General features: G+C 51.6%; 1 protein-coding gene across 1 annotated transcript; it reads right to left on the reverse strand.

Moving 5' to 3' along the window:
- Positions 1–2,163: 2,163 nt before the first annotated feature.
- LOC136492929 (ethylene-responsive transcription factor ERF105-like) lies at positions 2,164–3,087 on the reverse strand. The gene has a single exon (XM_066488959.1). The coding sequence runs from the start codon at positions 3,017–3,019 to the stop codon at positions 2,255–2,257; it is 765 nt and encodes a 254-aa protein (XP_066345056.1). The 5' UTR covers positions 3,020–3,087; the 3' UTR covers positions 2,164–2,254.
- Positions 3,088–15,824: the final 12,737 nt, after the last annotated feature.

The raw sequence follows: 15,824 nt of genomic DNA on the forward strand, positions 1-15,824 counted from the left end.
ATCACAGTCCTGTCGGCAAGTTCCGTTCTTATAAAGGGAATACACGATCGAGTACACGTGAATCAAGTGCCAGCGACAGCTGTGGTCCATGGACCGCTGGAGTACGCGAACATAGAGGAAGAGGACTGGAGGAGAAGATGGTCAAGCTTGAGAGGGAATGGTTGGCAGCTCAAGCACGACTAAGGATGGCAACAGGATATACTCGTCGGATCCTGTCCCCGTCCCCGTTAACTGTTTCGGGTATAGATTATTGTCCATCCCCATACCCGTCGGGCATCGGTCGGGTAACAGATATTCGACGGGTACTGCATACCCGATAAACAAGGACACTTGAGGTCACAGTTTTGCAATCAGAGACGTTTCTTCTTCACCCGGGTATAAGTGTCGGAGTCTCGGAGATGCCGAGGAGAAGGAGCGAGGTTGCGAGAAGGACGAGCAAAGGTGGCAGAGAGACCGGACTGAGGAAGTGAGGAGCACGAGCGCTCGTGAGGCAGGCGTGCTTGTGCTGCTGGAGGAGATGGTGAGAAAAAATTGAACTAGGGTTCCTAAAACACACCAACTATATATATGATTGTTCAGATTTGGGCCAAAATACCTATGTTGAGCTTCTTTGGGCCTAATACTCGCATGATAGCTCAAATAGTCGGGTTCCCCAACGGGTAACGGAAATGGGTAAACAGGGAATGTTCCCGTACCCCTATACCCATCGGGATGGATTCTTGCCCATTTAGACACCCGCGGATAAAGATATGATCCTATCCTCGTCCTCTAATGAATCAAATACCCGTTGGGTATCGGGTATCGGGGCCCGTCGCCATCTTTAAGCACGACAGTCGACAGACACACTCACGCAGCTGTTTGGTTGCTTGCCAAGCAAGCGTGTCCGGCAATCTAGACCATCAATTTGAGTGTTTGATGGACAGGATCTATTGTCTGGCAGGCATTTGCCTATCATGGCACTTAATTAACTCGTGCATTGATTGGCAGTTAAATTAGTTCGCGGGTAGCTAGTATTAGCAGCTGAATTTCTATATTATTCTGTAGTATCCATGAAGTGATTCGCATACTTAGGACACCATCTAAAAAAACAAAAAAAAAACATCCACCCAACTCAGCATTTCTATTCGTGGACCCAAATAAAAATCCGGTCAATCCTATCTCCTCGTTCTCTCTCCTATTTGGGGTTCTATCTTCCCAAACCTCTCCTCTCAGCAAGCATGATCGGGCACTCTCGAGCAGGGGCCGCAAGCACATCACAGCTGGCGCGGGGGCTCGAGCGCGCGCGGGGACGTGACTAGCCGGGTGAGCAAGGCACGACTGGGGGCTCGAGCGCGTAGGGACGCGGTGGGCGGTGTGGGCGAGCGGCGCTTGTGACTTGTGAGGACTAGCCGGGGACGAGCTCGTCCGACGCGTAGTGAAGCAACGTGAAGCCCAACGCGAGCGCTAGAGCACGGCGGCACAGGATGCGGCGAAGTGTCACGGGGCGGCGCTGCAAGGCAGTTGGCCAAACGGCGCGCTGGCGTGGGGCAATCAAGTGCGACGACTCGGGTTCACGGCCAGGCGAGCGATGCGCGTGAGGACTGGCCTAAAAAACCACGCTATTTCACTTGGTAATAAAATATTGTTTTAGTTTTCTATGTATATAACTTTTACTATATATCTAGATTATCGTATATTTAAATACATAGAAAAAGCTGTTCATCTAGAAAAGACTAATCGACTTATAATTTGATACAGGGAAGTATAGTGAAATTTCTCTCAATCGACCATCATCCATCACTCTTCGTCTGTTTTCACTCACTCTTACCAGTTTTATCACTTTACTCTCACTCCCTTTCTTACATCCCTGGGTTCGATGCTGTAAAACCTTCGCTAGCGCCAACGGCCAAACGCAAACTCGTCTATTGCGACACAGCTTAGTCCAGGTAAACATGTGGTTTATCTTCCACCATATTAGATATGTATGAATAGCTACATATTTAAGCTGGATCAATTTCAATCAATTTTCTATATAAAATTCATCTTCTATTGTACGTTATATTTAAATTGTCCATTATGACATTCTTATAACATCCTCTTGCCACGCCAGGGCACGTTTTCTTGCTTGTGAATGAATAAATAAAGAACGAAAGAACATTTGGAGCTATACTCCTCTCTAGCATATATCAAAGAACTCAAAATAGATTAAGACTAAGACTAAATTAATCAGTTAATTAAGCGACCACCGTCCGCTGTCTTGCTGCGACATGTCAGCTCAGCTGACGGAGAGCTGCGGGACGGCAAGGTGCGGGTGCGGCGACAACGGTGAGAGCGGCGGCAGGCTGCAGATGGCCCCCTTCAGCGACTCGTCCTCCCAGAAGTAGTCCGCCGCTCCGCTTGCCGCCACATCCATGCCATCCCAACCACAACCCGCTGCGGGCTCCTGAACCCGCTCCTTCTTCACCTCCCTGACCAAGCACCCGGCGTCCTGCTCCTGCGTCGACCTCGCCCTCTTGTTACCACCGGCCACGGTCACGCCGGGCTGAGCAGCAGCAGGCGCCGCCGCCCACCGTGCGGTGGTGCCGAACGCGACCTCGTTGGGGAAGTTGAGGATGGCCTTGGACCCGCGCAGGCGGAACGCGGCGCGGTCGTAGGCGCGCGCGGCCTCCACGGCGGTGTCGTAGGTGCCCAGCCACACGCGCGCGCCCTTTCGCGCGGGGTCCCGAATCTCGGCCGCGTACTTGCCCCACGGGCGCTGCCGCACGCCGCGGTACCGCCGGAAGTCGTCCTCCTCGGGTTCCGCCGGGTAGCAGTAGTGCTGCTCCTGCTTCGGCGCCGCCCACAGCTGCTGCTGCTGCTGCAGGGCGACCGCCGGCCTCGGCGGCAGCGAGACGGAAAGCGCTGGCAGCGGCCAGCTACGCCCCGGCGGCGAGGGCGATGGCGACTGGGACGACGCCGAGTCATCGGAGCTCATGGCGTCGTGGTGGTCGTCGAGGAGGTGGGCGCGGATGAGGTCGAGGTGCTCGCGCAACAAGGCCATGACGCGCGGTGGTCGAGTGGAGAACTGGAGATGCGCAGCGAGTGGAGGAGAGGCCTGCACGGCGTGCGCACTGCTACGACGTCGCACGCACGGTTTATATACGGAGGGGGCTCACCGTAGGGACCGTTGGGATAAGATGACATCAAGGTGGTTCCACGAGGCTTCCTGGTGCGACGCACGAAGCTGCAAAGGATGGACTAGTCGCGGCTTGTCGCGTACCGGTAGACCTGGGCGGTCGCCGTCCGACTCCCGAGGCAGATCGAGACCGCTCATCATTTTCTGTTAGAAAAAAATACTTGAATAATATTTTATTCTACTTGTTAGGTTAAATATGGCTTAGCTTTGTGTTCAACTGTCCATGTGTCTCGACATGTAGGGGGCGAGGCGCGATTGTATTTTTCTATCACGGGAGCTTAGGGCGAGGGGAGAGGAAGAGGATGAAGCGCTCTCGTTACGACGGAGAGAGCGAGGGTCGGCAGGAGAGCCCGCCCAATTAAACGAAGCGAGACCAAATCAAGGACTACACACGTACGAGTCCACGTGGCTGCATATGATTATATGGAGTTTCATATAAGAAAACAGTAACCAGATCGCTCTCAACGTGCAGATTCTAGGAGCTATATGGAGTTTCATATTATATTATACATCAACCAATTGTTGGGATCGAAAAAAAAATGAAAATTAAGTAACGGCTCTCAACGATACCAGTACATTACGAAAAAAGGTGATGTACAGGTGCATGAGTGACACGTAAAGCGACACGTCCTGAGCCAACTTGCCGCTTGGAGCAGATTCAGAGAAGGGGCACCCAACCCAACAAGACGTTGTGGCTCGGCGGCAACATCATATATAGGAATCGTGAGAACTATGGTTATGCGACTAAAGTTGAATTCAATACAGTTTGAGCCTTTTAGTATATAGATTAAGGTCTCCACTAACAGCTACTATCTCTAAAAAAATGTTATTGAGATTTAAACTAAGAGCCTCTTTGGCGGGGCTCCTGCAGAGGCATTAGCTCCGGCTCCTGCAGGAGCTGTGCCAAACGTCTGTTTTGGAAAGGGCTCCGCATGGAGAGCCGGTCAAGAGCCGGAGCCATTTTTTGCTTGCACAGGAGAAGCCTAAAAAACGAGCTTCACGCGGCTCCTTGCTATGGGTTCACGTCGTCTAGTGCGAAAGAGTCGTTTTGCCAAACGTTTTCCAGAACGGCTTTAGCTCCTCCAGAGGAGCTGCTCCTTCAGAGGAGCCAGAGTCGGAGTCATTTTCAGAGGAGCCAGAGCCCTGCCAAACAGGCCCTAAGTCGTTAAACTTTATTAAACTTAGGTTATAGAAAAATATTATTAATAATTATATCTCTAAATATATTTATTATGAATATATTTTATGGTTCATCTAAGAATACTTATTAGTTAATACACATCATAAATATTACCTTTTATATATCTTTTTTTGTCAAACTTAAAATTTAATAACGTCTCAAAATGAGAATGACATTTTTTAGGCCGACTAAATGTTAACAGCTAATTAGTATTAGCTAGCTACCTATTAGCCGATTTTATTTGAATCCACTAGATAGCCAAAAGATAGACTCATTTGTGGTTTTGGAATAAAGCTTGATGTTTTCATGCACCGTCATCCACCCGTAATATGGTCTTGTTTAGAAGAGCCCTACCATTGTAAATTAAGATCCAGAGCAGCAGCTCCGTCATGGAGTAACTCCACCGTGGATCTGTGCTCCCACCATGACGCTGGACAACCTGTTTGGCTTCACTGCCTTCTTCTGCCTTCTTTCTCTGATCGAAGGGAGTATGATGGTGCCGGCTAGGGTGGAGAGATATAGGGGGTCCGGATCTACCCGGTCCGGCCGTCAATGACTTGTCGAATAAGGCTGCTGGAGCTCTGGAGGTGGCCGGCGCGAGCAACAGGAGGTGGGCAGTGGAACTTCGAGGCGTTTGGTAGGGTTCTTTGGACTCCTCCTCAGGCAAACAACTAATCTCATACAGATTCAGATGAGCGGACAAGAATCACTTCTCCATTTACACTGGGAGGTAGGAGCTCCACCCAAATCCACGAGAAGGTACGAAACCTGTGTTTTCAGAGCACCCCATGAGAAGCTCTAAAAAATTCATGGATCTAGCCTTCAGATCTAAGATTTTTGTGAATCCAGATTTCATGAAGTTACAGTGTTTAGGTAAAAATTTATAAAATAGAGCTGGTTTTTTTTAGACGTGGAGCTGCTCTCTCCAATAGCCCCCATAGCGGTAGCGGGTGCGTTTAGGTGCCCTGGTGGCCAGGGGTGAAGCCCAGTACAGGGCCGTGGGTGCCTAGGCACCCCATCCAATTTCAGAAAATCTTTAGAACTAGCAAAATTAGGCCATAAAGGCACCCCCGCGGCCGAAGACAAGGCACCCCCACCAGCCCAAGAAGCCCACGTCTGCGTCGGTTCCTTCTAGTCGAAGCATCGAGGCTCGGCCGGCCTTCCCCTCCCGCACGCGTCGTGAGTCATGACCCTGCCTCTCCCTGACGTGCCTCGCGGGATTGGCGGATGCCTCGCTGGACGCCTGCCTCGCTCCATCGCTCGCCGAGGTGCAGGCGCCATGCCACCGCGGATGCTGGCACGCCACGCCGCGCGCACCTACTAAAAGTCCTAGTTTGGTTTTGGATAGTTGATGAAACATATTTACTAACCTTTGTCATGAGTTGTGATATGAGTTTGGTTGGTACAATCCAAGTGTGGAGCAATGTCGGCACTCAAGAGATGGTGATGATCACATGAAATGATGAGGATGGTCACATGTGATGATGATCAAGTGCTCAACTTGGAAGAGAAGGAAGAGAAAAACAAAACCGTATGGAGATCAAGGCAAAGGTATAAATAAGGGTTTTGTTTCGATGATCAAGACACTATAGAGAGTGTGATCACATTTAGGGTAGATGGTCGTACTATTAAGAGGGGTTCTCTACTAGACAATTCGGTCATCTAGTGCCACTAGGTATTGGACTTCATGCATTGCACCTAGTGCACATCAGAGAGCAAGCAAAAAATATTTATTGAAAATGTTTTTGAGAAATGCTAACTTGGCTCGAACATGTTTTGAGAAAACACTTTGAGAGTTAGCATCACTTGTGAAGAGTAGCTCGAGTTGTCATGGATCGAATCACGAAAAAGTTTGCAACTTGGAGAACTAGTGGAGGTGCCTGGTTGGCACCGCCACCCCCTATCCGATGCACCGCCACCCCTGTGACGGTGCCCACCTAACCATGGCCAAGAAGGGTAGTTTGGGCTGGGGCACCACCCCTATCGGTGTTCACCGCCACTAGCATGGCGGTGCACCACCGTTGGGCATCTGGTGCCACCACCGCTTTTCGGCAGAGAGCAAGGGTAATCGGGACGGTCACTGCCATGGTAACAGCAGTGCACCGCCCCATTTTTCTAGAGACGGACGCAAGTGAAGGGGGCCATCGCCCTGGTCACCGCCATGGGTGCGGCGGTGCACCACCCTATTTTTCCAGAGAGTGTCGACTTCGGTACTCAGCTGGGATGGTCACCGCCACCCCTATGGCGGTGCCACCGCCTAAAAGCTCCAATTTGGTTATGGTGAATTGATGAAACCCTATGTGCTAACCTATGAGTGATCATGAGGTAGGTAGCACTATTCCAAGTGGTGGAGCAAATAAAGATCATGTTGATGGTTGTTGGTGTTTCGGATCACCGGCTAGTAAATTTGTATCTGCGCGTCTAGGCCGGATGGTGTGCTCGGAGGACACAAGAATTTATATTGGATCGAGTGGAATGTCCCTACATATAGTCAGATGCTGCATGTGTTACTAGCACTAGTTTGTAGTAGGGGTTACAAACGGGCAAGAGAGGGAGAAGGTCCTAAGTCTCTGGTGAAAAAGATCGAACGGAGTTGGATCTTGTTGAACTTGTCAACCGTGTGCTCGTTACCCCTTCTTGAGGCATCCTGCTTCCTCTTTTATAGGTGAAGGGGAAGGCGCAGGCTATACAGAGGAAGAAGGAGAAAAGCGAGGGAGAAGAAGACCTCTAGGGCCACTAGGTCCTTCTTCTTCTTCATGTGGGTCCCACCGATGCTGTAGATGGTGACAGGGATGGATCCACGTAGGGCTCCTGTTCACCATTGGTGCCATGCCCCGATGTCATTAGCTGGTCATGGCATCCCATCCTATCCTGACGGACGGCGTGGTGAACCAAAGTGCCTGTCAATGGCCGTATGGGGAGTAGGCAGCACAGCGACCATGTACACATCACTGTTGGTGATGTGAACCCCTAGGCATGGCCTGACATGGCCATGGGTCATGTTGAGACATGCCTACTTCCCTCCTGCTGTTAGAAGTTTAACCCCAGGGTCATACCCTTAGACCTATAGTGGTTGGAGGCGGTACGGGTCCCCGTCAGGCGAGATAGAGCTCGTGCCCAAGGGTCGGGCAAGACAGAGCCCGTGCCCTTAGGGGTGGGTGAGACAGCTCCCATACCCTTGGGGTCAGTCGACACGGGGCCCATGCCTGAGGAGTCGGGCGAGACAGAGCCCGTGCCCTCAGGGTCAGGCGATATGGCTCTTGCACCCTCCGAGTCGGGTGACACAGGGCTCATGCCCTCTGGGTCAGGCGAGACAGAGAAAGTTCCTTCAGGGTCAGTCGAGACTGAAACACATCCTTGATTATCTAGGCGAGTTGTCATCTGCATTCCTCAGATCCCCTCTTTGGGTATCCCTAATACTAATACCCGATAGTAGCCCCCAAGCCTACGGAGGAGTAGGATACTCCTTCATAGATTTTTTTGGATGGAGGGACTTTGAGGGCCTTGATCTTCTGCTGTCCGCAGCATGCCTTAGTGGTTTGCGATTCCCTTCTATCATGACCAGACTCCTTGGAAACATGTAGCTACGGGATTCAGGGGGCCAGAAAAGATTTCTCTTGATTCCGATCCCTCCCTTGGATCCAATCGATCCACCATCGTTATGCGACCGTGTATTCGGTCTCCTTGCAAGTCCAACTTCTCTCGAGCCCCCACGCGTAGTAGGGGTCCGGTCGAGGGGTCAGCTCGTCTTGTGATCATCCTCCCTCAAGTGTTTTTTTGCTAAAATGGTGGGGTTGAGCCGTGCCATGTTTTCCTCGATGGATGAATCATGGTGCTCGATGAGCTATTAATAGGCTAGTCTGAGTGGGGCCCTGGCTTCCCATTCACGGGAGTCCGGCATGGGTCAACTGGTGACCGACTCTAGATTCTTGGCTGCCAATCCATATAGTTCTTGGGTCCGTTCGACCGGTCCCAAGGGCTCACTGCCTTTCTTCAAGTTAAAATCATGGACTAGGAACCGACCAAGACTCAAACGTGGGCCAGGATGCCTATGGCGCTCGTGTGCCCGGGTACCGGCTGCTAGCGGGCCCATCCCTTTTCACCCCTCACTCTAAAGGTGCCCTAGAGCGGTTGTTAACTTGTCGGTGGGCCAACCTTTGAACTCCTAGGCCTGAATGGGCCATGGGAGCATTTTTTTAGCTCTGTATCCCTCCTTACCTATGGCGGTTCTTAACCTATCAAATGGGACAAACTGTCATCCAGCCTGTCCTTCGAGGAAGCGGCCAGAGGTGGTGTGCACACGTTTCTCAGAGAGGCAATGTGATGTGGCGCGGCAGGCACATAGATCTAGGCGGACGGTTCGCCTCTCGCTTCACCCCGCCTTATAAATAGTGGCCTCCCCATCCACATTTTGGCACACTAAACCACAACCTTGCCCTCTCAAGCTTTCTGCTGCCGTCATTAAGATTTGCTACCCTTGCTAATCCATCGCTAGTGCCCTAGATCCATAGCCTTCGCTTCTCCTCTACCGCCCAAAAGTCCTTGCTCCTCCATCTTCGCTTTTCATGGAGTCATGGTACTACTCTGACATCACCTACACATGCATGGAGGGCCTCATCAAGTGTGGTCTTCTTCGCAGGAGGACCAACGCTATGGAGTGGCTGGTTCCTGATCACGAGGATGCACTGGCGCCGCCTGATGGCTACATTGTGTCCTTCATGCCCTTCCATGAGCACAAAATCATGATTCCTCCCCATCCGTTCTTCTGGTGACTGCTGCACCCTACCAGATTGAGCTACATCATCTGAACCCCAACGAGATCCAACACATCATAGCCTTCATCGCGCTACGTGAGGGATACCTAGGGATCGAACCCTAATTTGAACTATGGAGGTACTTCTCCTTTGTCTCCCTACCTAGGAAGAACGATAGAGGTAGGGAGATCTCGATGCCGATGGGATGCGTAGGCATCCACCTCTGGGGGCAGCAGGCGGCCAAGTACATGCCCTGCCAGCTGTCTAGATCCAACAAAGGGTGGCATGCGTAGTGGTTCTACTTGAAGAATGACCCCGTCGCCCCCTTATCGGTCTTCACCGGGCGCCTGATCAAAGAGGCGCCATCAACATGGGGCCATGGGGGCCACCCATCAAGGAAAAGAAGAGGGTGCACGACATTCTCAGGGCCACTGATGGCGCGTGCCCTCCCGCTATATGGGATGATGCTTGGCGTGTAGCCCGATGGGATGGTGCTCGCCCAGGGGCCGCTCCATGACAGCGAGGTCGCACAGCACGTTAAGGAGGCAATGAACAAGTTCGATGCCATGTTCCAAATCCCAGGACATCCCGTGATGCGGCCAGAGCTAAGCTTTATTGAGCTGCTGGCGGATTTGGGCTTTTGGGCCTTCATCGTGCCGCTATCAGAGCACGTGACCATAAGGGCGGTGAACCGTGCCGTAGATGAGCAGAGGAAGAAGGATAAGGATGACAAGGAAGCGAGGTGGCGGGCAAAGTAATGGGCGAGGCTAAACCAAGGAAAGTGGCGGCAAGGTTCAGAGGAGGAAGAGGAAGAAGAAGAAGAAGAAGAAGGCAACGGTTCTGGGTCACTTGTCCAATGGGACCAGCTGGGCGGTGGGGATAGTTTTGGGTCACCCATCCAATGGGACAAGCTAGGAGGCGGGGACAAGGATCCATCTCTATCATAGGTGGGCCCTTTCCCATGGCATGCCCTAGGGTAGGAGGGAGAGGATGCGCCCCAAAGTCAACGAAATCAAGCCGCCCTGCCTCGTCTAGGCCTCCCGTGGCACCCCCAGAGTCGGCGAGAATCGACCGCTCTGCTCCATTCGGACCCTCCGAGCAAAGAGAGGGCTCGAAGTGGCAACGTGCTGACAAGGAGCAGCCGGGGTCGGGCGGGCTAGCCCTAAAACATCATCATCCGATGGCGTCGAGGTGAGTCAAGCATTTTTTTTGTCCTTTTGTTCTAACAAATTTTTGCCATAAATGGACTATCATGTCCTTTACAGCATCAGAGGACATGGGACTCTCCTGAGGCTTGTGCCAAAGAAGAGCCTCCTTCGGCAGACATGCTAGGAGCCGGCTAGCGCCGCACTGGAGGTTAGAGGGAGTGGCACTGGGGCAACCATGACATCGACCGAGGAGGCGTAGCCGATGGCTGCGTCCATGGGAGAGCAGACGAAGGAGGGAGCATATGGGGCACCCATGGTGGGCGTGGCATGGCCGAGTGTGGCCATGTCTGGGGTGGGGTAGATGGAAGAGGGTGCACCCAAGGCGTCCTTAGCGGATGTGGCAATGGGACAGGCCTCCACATCCACATCACCCACCCCCTCCATCGCTAGAGGGTCTTCTCTAGAGGAGTTGCTTCCACAAGAGGGGTCAGCGCTACTTCGGATTCACGTGGAGCCATCCCAATCTCTAGTCTAGGTGGGCAGCGACCCCCACGCATGGGGAGGATCCCAGACCCAATGGGCAGACCGGTGGGACCTGAGGGTGATGCTTTTTGCCCTCAATGATGTAGCGGAGGAGAGGGAAGGGTGGAGCGTCCACATGAAGGTTGGGACCACGGTTCGCACCCTAACCACCACGCTGAGCTCGCTGCGTGACATTATCACCCTGGTGGGCTAGGTATGATATGACCATGTTTCCGACCCCCATTTTCTCTTTCCATGCCTCTAAGTCTTGTCCTCTCCATAGTCCCTTATGGTCCATAGCTAGGAGAAGTCCTAATTCCTCACTGAGGAGGCACGACGGAGTGAGAGGCTGGCCGCACAGCTCACTACCGCCTGTCAGGAGGTGGCTGAGCATGCCCCCACCGCTCAGGAGCTAGTCGACCTCTGAGTTTGGGAGAAGGGTGCTTGTGATGATGCCCGCGAGGCTGAGTAGAAGCTCATGGCCTGGATTGAGAGGGCATGCACGGACGCCGTGGAGGTCATGGGCTATGGAAGGAGCGGGACGATTTGCTTTGGGCCATAGAGGGGCTCTGCATGGAGCGTGACTTGGCTCACTAGGAGTGCACCATCATCCAGTAGTGGATCAACCTCCTCGAGGGTGAGTTTGAGGGGGAGAGGGACCTAAAGGTTGCGGTCGAGGGCGTGTCTGCCAGGCTCACCACGTAGGTCAATCAACATCAGGAAGAGGTCCAGCACCTGGAGGCCAAGGTGACTCGGTAGTGCGAGTAGCGCCAGGAAGAGGTCTGGCGCCTAGAGGCCAAGGTGACCTAGCGGCGCGATGAGGTACACAGGCTTCGGTCGGATGTGTACGGGAAGCCTCCAGTTTACTTTGTTGTCTTTCTCCCTGGAATCCATGGTAGGCCTTTTGTCATGGTCGATATGTGACTTGGATAGGTCTCGATGATAAGCTCAGGGCAGATGTGATGAAGAACCGTGGCCTAGAGAAGGAGCTCCATGAGGTGAAGGACTCCCTTCTAGAGGAGAGCAACAAGCACGATTCCCTGTGCGTCGCTATTTAGCTGGTCTTCGACGACCTCAAACTAGCCCTAGAGTAGGAGATGAGCTCATACATGGTTCACACCATCTAGATTACGAATCAAGCGTGTGAGATCGCAAGGGACGCGCTTTGCTTCGGCGTTCACCGATCGTTTGTGATCGCCCGTTCACATTACGAGAACATCGATCTAGCGACGATGAGCTAAGGCTTCATGTCTGTCTACTCCAACATCGAGCTAGAGGACATCGAGAAGGAGGTGGCCCCTTTGGCATAGGACTTATCTGCCAAGATAGAGGATGAGATAACCCCAAAGAATTAGTTAGTTAAATAGGCTAGGCAGCGAACTTGTAATAAGTGGACAAGTTCTTAACTTTTGTTATGGCTGAATAGACTTTTAGCTCTTCTCCCTTTTTATGTATAAAAAGGTTAATGCATTCTGACCCTTTCTGTTGTTAAGACTATAAAGCTTGAGGTGCGGGTGAAAAAACTCTAATCACGTTGGTGAGCAAAAATGCCATAGTTGCTGGGGCATAGGTTTCTTGCAGTCTAACTAGTTTTACTCAGCATTTGTTTCTGCAACCCTTGCTTCTAGATCTTAACATGAGAAAGGGTCAGGCATAGCAGTTGTTTCTAAATAGGTATGTTCTTATCAGCCCCCAAGTGAGGCCTAACCCCTTGCCGTTGCTAGGGTCGGGTGGCACTAAAGATCAAGGAGACAATAGCAAAATCGATAAGAGAAAGTTCTTTTTCATTTTAGAAACATCAATCTTAATTTTCATAAGTACACGCATAGATTAGGGGTAAAAGTGACATAGCTATTTGATGTTCCAAGCATTGATGAAGACTTCACTGTTGATGGTCTTGAGCTTGTAGGTGCCCGGTCAGAGCACCTTCGCGATGACGTATGGTCCCTCCCACGGTGGAGAGAGCTCTGGATGAGGCGGAGCACCAGGATCCCTACATTGAAGGCCCGACCCCACACCTGATGGCTGTGGTACCAGCGCAATGCTTGCTGGTACTTGGCCGAGTGGAGGAGGGTGACATCGCGCACTTCATCGAGCTGATCCATGGCGTCTTCGAGGGATGCCTCGGCTCCCTACTTATTGTACGCTCTAACCCTTGGTGCTCCATAGTCGAGGTCGGTCGGGAGGATAGCCTTGGAACCATAGACAATGAAGAAGGGTGTGTAGCCAATGGCCTAGCTAGGGGTCATCCTTAGGCTCTAGAGCACCACGGGGAGCTCCATGACCCATCATCCACCAAACTTATTCAACCGGTTGAAGATCCTAGGCTTGAGGCCTTGTAGGACCATGCCGTTCGCGCACTTGACTTGCCCGTTCATGTGGGGGTGTGCCATAGCCCAATCAACGTGGATGTGGTATTCATCGCAGAATCAAATGATTTTTTTCCTAATGAACTATGTGTCGTTGTCCATGATAATGGAGTTTGGGACTCCAAAGCGATGGACGATGTGAAGGAAGAACAGCATGGCTTGCTCGGACTTGATCACAGAGATCGGTCGAGCCTCTATCCACTTTATAAACTTATCTATGGCGACAAGAAAGTGCGTATAGATCATGGGTGCTCTCTTGAGAGGTTTGACCATATCGAGCCCCCAGATAGTGAACGGCCACATGATGGAGATTGTTTAGAGTTCTTGGGCCGGCAGGTGGGTCTTACGAGCATAGTATTGACACCTTCATAGGTGCGCATAATCTGTTCAACATTGGCTACTACGGTTGACCAGTAGATGCCCTATCGGAACACCTTTTCGACCAGGGTCCTAGGCGCGGCATGGTGCTCGCAGACCCCACTATGGATATCTCTTAGCAACTGCTTCTCTTGTTCGATGGGGATGCAGCACTGTAGGATCCTAATGTTGCTTCACTTGTAGAGCTTGCCCTCAATGATGACAAATGACTTGGCGCGACACGCGAGCCATCGAGCCTCCATTTTGTCTATTAGTAGCACCTCACGGAGGAGGTAGTCGAGGTAAGACATCCTCTAGTTGGCTAGAGGGTTGAGCTCTGCTGTTGGATCTTTGTCAAGCTCCATGACTTTGGAGTCGGAAGCAGCCGACGGTCAGTTAGCCCCCGAGCCTAGGGTAGGCGGCCCATCATCGGTCTATTCTGGCTCTTCATAGTGGACCAAGGGCTTGTACTGATCGCTAGCAAAGATGCCCGTCAGCACTGGCTCTCGGCTAGATGACATTTTTGCCAGCGTGTCGGCTGCCTCGTTGAACCATCATGGGATGTGGTTGAGTTCGAGGCCATCAAACTTGTCCTCTAGCTAGCGGACTTCTTAGCAATACACACCCATCTTGGTGCTGTGACAGCTTGATTCCTTGATGACTTGGTTGATGACCAGTTGCGAGTTGCCCTAGACGTCAAGCCATCGGATGCTCAACTCAACGGCATTGCGTAGGCCATTGAAGAGTGCCTCATACTCGGCCACATTATTGGGGTAGGGAAATGGATGCGAAATATGTACCTCATGCGTACCCCGAGGGGCGAAGCAAAGACCAGCCCCATGCCAGTGCCTTTCTTCATCAGCGATCCATCGAAGTACATCATCATATACTCTTGGTTCACGGCTGCTAGCGGCATTTGGATCTTGGTCCATTATGTAATGAAATCCGACAACACTTGAGACTTGATGGCCATCCGAGGGGCATACGAAATGCCTTGACCCATTAGCTCGAGTGCCCACTTTGCGATTCTTCCTGTGGCATCCTAGTTTTGGACGACCTCGTCGAGAGGGAAGGACGTCATGATCGTCACCGGGTGCGACTCAAAGTAGTGACGCAACTTCCTCTTGGCAATCAGGATGGCATATAGGAGTTTCTAGATTTAGGGGTAGTAAACTTAGAATCAGATAAGACCTCGCTAACGAAGTACATGGGACAATGTACTTTGAGGGCATGTCCCTCTTCTTCCCGCTCTACCACCAGGGCGGCGCTAACCACTTACGTGGTGGCCACAATGTAGAGCAGGAGCGCTTCCCTGTTGGTCAGGGGAACTAGGATCAGGGCCTTCATCAGGAGCTGCTTGACCTTGTCAAGCGACTCCTGGGCCTCGGGCATCCACTCAAAATGGTTAGCTTTCTATAGAAGCTGATAGAGGGGGAGACCTCATTCACCGAGGCGCAAGATAAAATAACTAAGTGCAACGAGGCACCCTATAACTCACTATACCCCCTTTATGTTCTAAATTAGGCTGAGATCTTCTCTGGGTTGGCTTTGATGCCACGCTCGGAGACAATAAAACCCAGTAGCATACCCCTTGAGACCCCAAAAATGCATTTCTCAGGGTTAAGTTTGATGTCGTTTGCTTGAGTTTAACGAAGGTCTACTCTAGGTTGGCTACGAACTGGTCAGCCTATTTGGACTTGACCACAATGTCATCTATGTAGGCCTCTACAGTTTGCCTGATGAGGTCCCCAAAACACTTGAGCATACAACGCTAATATGTAGCCCCCACATTTTTTAGATCGAATGGCATTGTGACATAGCAGAACAATCCGAACAGGGTGATGAAAGACATCATGAGCTGGTTGGACTCTTGCATCGTGATTTGATGGTACTCAGAGTATGCATCAAGGAAGCAAAGGGTTTCACACCCTAACGTCGAGTTGACTACTTGGCCTATGCATGGCAAAGGAAATGGATCCTTTGGACATGCTTTGTTGAGACCCATGTAATCAACACACATTCTCCACTTCCCACTCTTTTTTCTCACAAGAACATGATTGGCTAACCACTTAGGGTGATACACCTCCTTGATGAATCCAGATGCCAAAACCTTCACAATCTCCTTGTCGATAGCCCTACGTTTCTCCTCATCAAAGCGACGCAGGTGCTGCTTCATCGCTTAGAGCCTAGCCTGATCTTCAAGGCATGTTTGGCAACTTCTCTCATAATGCCTGGCATGTCCAAGGGTCTCCATGGCAAAGATGTCTCTGTTGGTGTGGGGGAAGTCGACGAGTGCGCTTTCCTATTTAGAGGAAAGCGTGGTGCTGATGTGCACCACTT

This window comes from Miscanthus floridulus, chromosome 1 (assembly GCF_019320115.1).
Source record: "Miscanthus floridulus cultivar M001 chromosome 1, ASM1932011v1, whole genome shotgun sequence".
Taxonomy (NCBI): domain Eukaryota; kingdom Viridiplantae; phylum Streptophyta; class Magnoliopsida; order Poales; family Poaceae; genus Miscanthus; species Miscanthus floridulus.